Genomic DNA, 8,066 nt, shown 5'->3' on the forward strand with positions numbered 1-8,066 from the left:
AAAATAAAATTTAGTCTGTTTTGCCATTTGCTAGAGTCTAATGAATTCCACTGTCATCTCAGGAGTAAGATGAGATATCTGGCAGTAACCATGCATGACAAACCTGAATTGATACAGGAAGAAATAGTATCATCCCTCACAGTGCCCTGTTCTCTCATCACCATGCTTCCGTGCCACATTGCAGCAGCTAAACTACACAGGGACCTAACCTGAAAAAAACTCATCCTTTTCCTTTCACCAAAAGCAGCAAGTAAATAAAAATCAGCTGAACTTGAACAGCTGAACAGCTGTAGCTGTAAACCTAAACAAGCATAGACACATGAATGAACAAATTAGCATATGGAGGAAAGTCAGCTTCAGTTGTGTGTAACAACCTACAGTAAAAACATTTTAGGTCTTCATCATTGGGATTTTTTTGTGGTGCTTTTAGAATTACTTTAATTGTAGGAAGAAGCAATATCATTTAGAAAAATAACTTTATTTTTGCATAGTCAGTGTCAAGTTACTGAAACACATGTTGAGCTTGACAGAAAGCAGAAACCAGCAATTCCATCAAAGACATTTAGACACTACTGCAGTTCTAAGTTTGAGAAACTTGAGTCATTTTGGATCCAAAAGCATGACTTGACTCCTGGTACAGTAAGAAGTATAAAATTAAAAGTCTGACTCTCATTAGGCACAAACTGAATTTTCCCTGAGAAGATGTAATTACAAACTTCATATCACATTATCAAGGGGGTTTAAGAGTATGAAAGCAAGATTTGGCTACAAAATTTAAACACAAGCCCTTAATACTCCATGTGAAGACGACATTTTCAGGAGGATTAAGAGTTACATATTACAGAACTACAGCAATCAGATACAAGTTAAACGATGACATCTGGTTTTGGTATATTCCCTTTTGTGTAGTTTTCAGATCAATTCTAATGTTATTTTCCTGAGATCTTTCAGTACTCAGTATGAAGTCTGTGCAGTCCAGCTGCTCTTCTCTCTTCCTGCTCCCCATCTGTTCCTTCCAGCTAGGATTACATTCATGGGAAAAAACTGAGGAATAACCATGAACAACATATATTTTCTAAGCTTAAAACAAATAGTTTAGCCAAAGGAAGTCCATTCATTACACCTTTTAGTTAATAAATAATCCAAATAGTTGGCCTTCTAAAAATTGCTGTGTTTGATTTTCCACCTAAAGGTCCATGTCCCATCTTCACATGAGACATGTCTTGTCTCCCCCTTGTCCAGTCCATGCAGATGGCAGGAAGGGTGTCATTACCACCATACCAACATGGTGAGAACCATTATACCCATCATCAGCATCACCACCATCAGTGTTACATGTTAACATACACAGTTGTGTGCTATTCGTACCTATGTTTTGTATAAGGACCGTGCAGTATTTCAGTTCTTTTGCACATACAAAGCTTTGTGTCGCAAGTACTCTTCCAAGCATTTCACTGCAAAAGGGTCAACATCAGTATCAAACTTATTAGCAAAGAAGTGGTGGTTTCTTAGCACCCAGTTCAGATCTCCTACCCCAAAAACACAGACAGAGCGAACGTGAACTCCATTGCATGGTGGGTAAGGTGCACCTTTGGATATGTCACCTTCAAAGTACTGCCACTTGACAAACCTGGCCAGTGCATTCATGTCAGAAACATCATACTTGTCACTAGAAGAAACTGCACCTGGGACTTCAGGGATTCTCTGAATTGTTGCCCACAGGTACTCATCTGGGCTGTAAGTATCTTTTGCCCACTCTATGAACTTAAGTATTTTGCTGCTTTTTAATACATGTTCTATAAACCTTCTGCTAACTACAAAATAGGCACTACCAGAAAAAATTGGAGTACTGAGAGGTGGCAGCTGTTTGTCTATGCCTGTGTTCTTTATTTTACCATGAATAATCTCATGGTGTTTTTTCCACCTTACTTCTTTATAAACAGGCATTTTTTCTGTTTCCAAGCTGTTTTCACCTTTAAGGGCTTTTAATTTCTCTACTATTTCCTGGTTGGTCTTTATAGGAAAGTCCATACCACAAAGGTTTATTAGGTATTTCCAGTTTGAACTTTTCCTGTAGAGATCTTTCATGCAGTTAATGTCTGCCTGCACCCTGCTCCATGAAGCATACACAACACTCTCTAACTGGCTGGAAATAAAGACATTCTCAAAACATGAGACTATGCCCTTCACAGCAGCAAAAAAAGACTCTGGAGACTTTTTGTCAACATGAATGCAGTAAAAATTCTGAGGGGCATAGATTGATCTTAGAAGTCTATCAAGCATCTCAATTTTGTGATAAACCACTATTGAGTAAGCAATTGGAAATTCTGCTTCTTCATTGCTGAGAGGTTCCATAATGTACTTCCGAGTCTTGGTGAAAGAGGCACAGTCTGCTGTCATGTTAATATAATCATCTGTTGTTAGTCTAGGGCGTTTCTTAAATGACACCGACAATGTCTCAAGCTTTACTTTTTGAATTTCTTGTATATCCCCCTCTATAATCTTGGTGCAGTTAATATTGCCAATAGGATCTTCTTTTGTCAGCTCCAGATGCTTCCGATTTAAGGAGTCTTGTTTCTGGTTAACTTTCAAAACTGAAATGATTACTAAAATAACAGTTAGAGCCAAGAAAAGCCTGAAGCGTGAGTTGTGGCAAAACCGTAATTTCCTCTTCAGCATTTCAAATACCAGGTAGCTCTGCAGGGCTAAAAAACCTGCCCTCCAATCTGTTCATATCAGCTTCAACAACTTCAGAAAAAACACTGTGTGTTTCTCAGGAATTTGGTGAGTTTATCAGGGAGATGGAAGGAAAAATCCTAAAAGACAATGAAATATGACTGTCACCAAAGATTAAAAGGTTTCTTTATAAAATTCATTGTTATTCAGTGACAGTAGAGAGGTTCAGCCAAAAATATTCTGTTGAAATTTGAAATTAATGAATAAAATGAGTTTATTTTTCTAGAAAAAGATTGGGAGAGACAGGTAGTTTTCATGAGACACTATTTCTATAGTAGTAACACCACAAACTGTAGTTCAGTAAGAAAACAGAGCTGATTCAGCTGCACCTAACAAAATCAAATCCAGTGAGTCAAGATAAATTACTGAGAAGCACATACTGGATGTTCATTGATGCTGCAGAGTCTGACAATGTTTTATACTCACTTCCATACTAACATAGATTTCATTATAATTATAACTTACCACTCACTTCCTGGATGCTAGTTACGCTTTATCTTCTCATGGGGAAAGCAGTTCCTGAAGCCTTTCAAGATTTTTGTGTGAGGTGCAGTTGTTCAACATCCTGCAGATGAGCTTAGAAATACAATCAGGAAAGAGCTGATGAGAAGAGGAGAAACAAATCAGTACACCATAGCGCCTCAACTTTCAGAGTTGTGAGAAGAGCTGTGACTGTATTGCTGAAGTTCCTTTTTAAGGTAGAAAGCGATCCTTATGGCCTGTCTCTAAAGCTGTTTTGTGTTAGGTCACTGCAATTGCACCAGTCTAAGAGCACAGCAGTATTGTGTTACCATATTTAAACACACTTCTTTTTATGATTCAGCAATTGCTTTTGTGTGGAAATAGGCTGCAAGGCTGAGCTGCAACAAGATTTATAATACAGCAATCTTGTTTTCATCTTTATAAGATTTTATGAATTCACAGGCACTACATAATCTCTGTTAGTCCTGTTTCTCCCTTTTTTTCTGTTTCAGTACTCTGCAAAGGGATCACTGCAGTTATGCAGCTGCTACAGCTATAGCTGTTGGGAAAATTGCATAATAGAACTGGATTATAGAACTACGTGTCTTTTTTTGTAAGTACTACCTCGTGCAGGTAAACTGATGAACAGGATATCCTTAAGCAATTTACATCATCACTTAAATGTTATTTGTACTCAAAAATTCATTGTCTAAAAATTCAGTGCGGGTTTTAATTTCAAACCAACCTCTAATTGCAAAAGCCAAGAGAATCTGTAAAGAATGCCTTCCAAAATTTTAATCTTTAAGTTAAAAGGTTAAGGAAATACTGAAGTATTTGAAGTACTTTAATTTTTTACTACTTACAAAGCATTCTGTGTCCCTGAATAACTTCCTGAACAGCTGTAAGAATAACTGCTACCCAAAAAACTGGTAAGAAAATCTGTTTAAGAAGAAGTGCGCACTGTGTCCACTTCTGAGTGTTGCTGTAGGCTGTTCAGTGTAAGGTTTTTCTTTCCCCCCTTCTTTCATTTTAGCTTTTAATTCTCAAACTGTGGCTTTTAGCCTGCTGCTTGTTCAAAACAGGTGCATGTAAGAAACTTGACGCCTGGCATCACAGCGTTTTTTGATAGTCTTGCTGTCACCGGGATGCACTACACGTTGGGTCCATCCCTATGTCCACAGCACTGCAAACTGACTAGGGGAATTGATCCACATGTAGTAGGAGGGGAGGAAGGTGCAGATCACTGCACTGAATGTCTAGCACAGGTCTAAGAACCAGCAGCATTTTAAGGAAGTATGGTAACCAAATATTTTAGAATTCAAGCCACAAGCAGGCAGAGACCACAAACTGTTTGTGACTAACAGCATTATATAAAAATCTCAGTTACTGTCAAGTGTACTTTGTTTTCAGAGTTACACCTGTAATTATTTTAACCTGCATTTCTAATTTACCTTAGGGAGGTGGACATTTGTTCCAAGTCTGTTTTAGGTGTACAGTGAAGTCAAATTGAAAGAACTAAAATTCTAACCCTTAAAGTAAGTAAGCCAAGTGAACTAGTGTGCAATTATTGCTGAAAGCATAGAGAGGTACCTTTTAAAAATATCAGGTCTCACACTTTGAATTCAATTTTTAAAAAATTAAAAAAGGGAAATTTCACAATTACCACTTTTAGTTTGCAATGTGGCATCACAGCAATATTATTTAGAGCAAGTTTTAGCATGTTTTATTATGCTAAATAAACTTACCACTTGGTTGCTTACTTGATGTCCTGCTAGTTTTGACTAGCAGATCTGATCCAATAAAAAAATAGTATCTATCACAAATTAAATTATCGAAGGAAAGATACTAGCTATGTGATAGTCTCCATAATCTCCATCAAGTATCTATTACCATAGGATGAAGCTTGTGATACTGGTTACCCTAAATTACTGTTTTCTGCCTATCAACTTAGAAATGAGAAATTTTCTGGAACTTAAAATGTACTTCAAGTACACTTACATTTGTGAAGCTTTAGATGACAGAAGCTGGAATGCTTTCTTTAGGATGACAGCACTACTATTTTATCCTATTAGTTTTTATAGGAGTACTAGTATTGTGGAGTAACACACACTTCAAGAGGATTGCCAGCCCCTCCCTGATCATTACAATGCAGGGCGACAAAAGTCTTAATCAAAAGCCACTATTGCACTCTTCATCTTCCACGTTTCCAAAGAACAGAGCTTTCTAGTAAGTCTTTCCTGCTTCTGTTTTAGAATAAAATTTAGTTGAAAGCAGGATAAAGAATCTCTTTCACAAAGGCCTTGTATACCCAGCTGGGTGCAATTTCTGTATTGTTTTGAGCTCAGAATAAACAGACCCTGCATTGCCATTATACCAAAATGAGAGATCTGCAAACATTTACATGTTAACATGGCTCTTATCTTTAGATGGAGGTTTTCCTCCAGTCAGAGGAGGAATTTCTCCTACAGTCAAATTTGTCCCACTAAGTTAATATTTGTTTATGCTTGCAATTCCTTTTCTAAAAACTCCTAAAACTTGATCATATCCCATTCTTTGCAAAAGCTAACCTGCACAGGATAAGCAAAGATTTGGTACCTTTAATCTAAAAACATAGCCATTTTTTGTTTTATAAAGTTCTATGAGCCCAGAGTACTCATTAGCATAGCTTCAGACTGCGTTCAGTAAAGCTTTTAACATCTGTTTCTCAAGCTCTGCATAGCTTTAGTGTGCACACTTGATAATGCACTGTCAGAGGCAGCACTTTGCACTGGGAGGGAGGTTTGTGCAGCCACGGATCAAAGAGTTTACACTGCAGCCTTAGTCTTGCTCTCAAGTGAAGTTCAGCTGCATAAGTTATGTACTTGACATGCATCCTTCTTTTACAACCTCCTCCTCCTTCAGTCACAGCCTGTATTTCCAATGCAGTAGACATTAAGTCATTAAAGGGGGGAAAATATAGGAGCTGCTGGTTTTTGGAGGAGTTAGTACAAAGATTGAGGTTGGCTGCCCACTTCCCTCTTCCCTGACAGTATTATTCTTCACTGCTGTATACAAACTGTATGTTACGAGTAAACACAAAACCAAGATGATTTAAACATGATTTCTACTACAGACTAGTGTTCTCCATTTAAACAGACCTTATGAAAAGAAGAATTACTCTACCTAGTTTAAATCTCCATTTCTGGCACCTCCTCTGTGCCAAAGGGCAAATCCCTTGGATCATCTGCCTCTTAGTTTACTAACCTGTGAAACCAGTACACTTTACCTAGCAGTTTGGGAAACATCTTGATAAAAGCCATGTTCTGATTTAATTTCTGTTAACCTGTCAAGATGCCACTTTAAACAGCTGATTTCATTAACAATGCCTTCACCTGGTTACTATATAAACTTGCGTTAACCCTACATGCTAACTTCTTAATCTGACCCATAGTACTGACTGAAACATGTCAGCACTAAGACTATACGGATACTTATGCCGAGAAAGGCTGTGGCCTCAGACAGGAGGGAGCAGCACCTTCTAAGCCCAGCCCAGCGTGTGAGTTTAGATAAGTTTGGCTTCACCCATCCTTAAAAACAAACAGAAAATCCCACAAGAAACTTAGGTCTTCAGAGAAAAAAATCAAACAAAATACTTTTACAAGGTTATACAACAGCTCTAAGGGACACCAAAGTTTACGTGGAGGTTTTATAGACAGGCTGGACTGGAGCGGCAGCATGTAATGGTAGTGCTATTAGCCAGGACATTACATCCCCACCACAGGGCTGGTCTTCAGAAAGAGGATCTCTGCGAGGGCACAGAGCTGGCAGAGTGCTGCCGCACCAGCCCCAGTGAAGGGCACGTGCCTCAGCCCGCCAACATGGAAACCATCCTTTGGCTGCCAGCACAGCAGTTCTCTTCGGCTGCAGTTCCATGGTGCAACTGGTTTAATACTACAGTGCCCTGCTGGTGGAGGCAGAAGCCCTGCTCCCATATCTGCTGGCCGCCCATCAAGCCTGGACAGACACAACAGCAGATACAACCAGCTGGCCTCCTGGGTGACTCTCTGCTGTCAGCTCTCATGGCTGCTGGCAGGGCCCCAATGGCACTAATGGGCCCTGACAGCTCCAGCTGGCCCCCTCCAAGCTCCCCCACCACCCCATTTCAGCCTCCCAGGGCTGCCAGCCCCTGCCCCTGCCATAGCAGGGCCAGTCTCCAGTCCCCACAGCCTGGCCGTAGGCCCTGACAAGCTGTGCCCAAGTCCCAGCTCAGCCTCGACATGTCCCCATCCCCAGGGAGGTGCCTGCTGTCACGGCTGCCCCCATGCCCCTTGGCTGCCCTGCTCCTGGCCGCGGTGGTGGGACAGGCCTGGCTGCCACCCCTGCCCTGACGGAGCCACCATGGGGAGCCCCCAGCCCTGCGGCATCCTGCAAATCTCTGCTCACCACGCCACAGCCCAGCCAACCCTGACACCAAGTTTTTAGGCTCTTGTGTGGGCTGATACGGCTGAAAGTGAGAGAGGCATCTTTCCCTAAACGAGGTTAAAAGCAACGGCAGGCAGCCTCTCACCAGCGTCAGGCTAGGGTGGCACCACTCCCCAGGGCTGTCCATTTGCCTGAGTCACAGTGTCAGTATTGGGCAAACAGGATCCCCAGTTCTCAGGCATCACAGGTCGTCCCCCATGCCAGCTCACACAAAACGCATTGCCCCCCTCTGTCCTGTCTGAAGTATTTTAGAGAGCTGAGTAAAACCGTAAACGAAGTAGATGATTTTTGTATTTAAGCAATTACCATACATTTTTATACTAAGTATATTTTCTTCCCTTGGAAAAAGCAGCTAGGGCTTGCTGCTGAAATGGTACGCAGACACATCTCATGAGGAGATGAAAATC

The 8,066-nt window shown here is 40.7% G+C and overlaps 1 protein-coding gene across 1 annotated transcript; it reads right to left on the reverse strand.

Annotated features, from left to right (window-relative positions):
* Positions 1-457: 457 nt before the first annotated feature.
* Positions 458-6,680, reverse strand: GCNT1 (glucosaminyl (N-acetyl) transferase 1). Its single transcript, XM_037374194.1, has 2 exons — positions 3,202-6,680; positions 458-2,816 (listed from the first exon to the last, which is right to left on the reverse strand). Exon 2 carries the CDS (start codon positions 2,677-2,679, stop codon positions 1,399-1,401), a length of 1,281 nt encoding a protein of 426 aa, XP_037230091.1. The 5' UTR covers positions 2,680-2,816; positions 3,202-6,680; the 3' UTR covers positions 458-1,398.
* Positions 6,681-8,066: the final 1,386 nt, after the last annotated feature.

Source organism: Falco rusticolus, chromosome Z, assembly GCF_015220075.1.
Source record: "Falco rusticolus isolate bFalRus1 chromosome Z, bFalRus1.pri, whole genome shotgun sequence".
NCBI classification, from domain to species: domain Eukaryota; kingdom Metazoa; phylum Chordata; class Aves; order Falconiformes; family Falconidae; genus Falco; species Falco rusticolus.

Bases quoted from the DNA above. Each gene is read 5' to 3' on its own strand.
- GCNT1 (XM_037374194.1), bottom strand. From the start codon at position 2,679: ATGCTGAAGAGGAAATTACGGTTTTGCCACAACTCACGCTTCAGGCTT.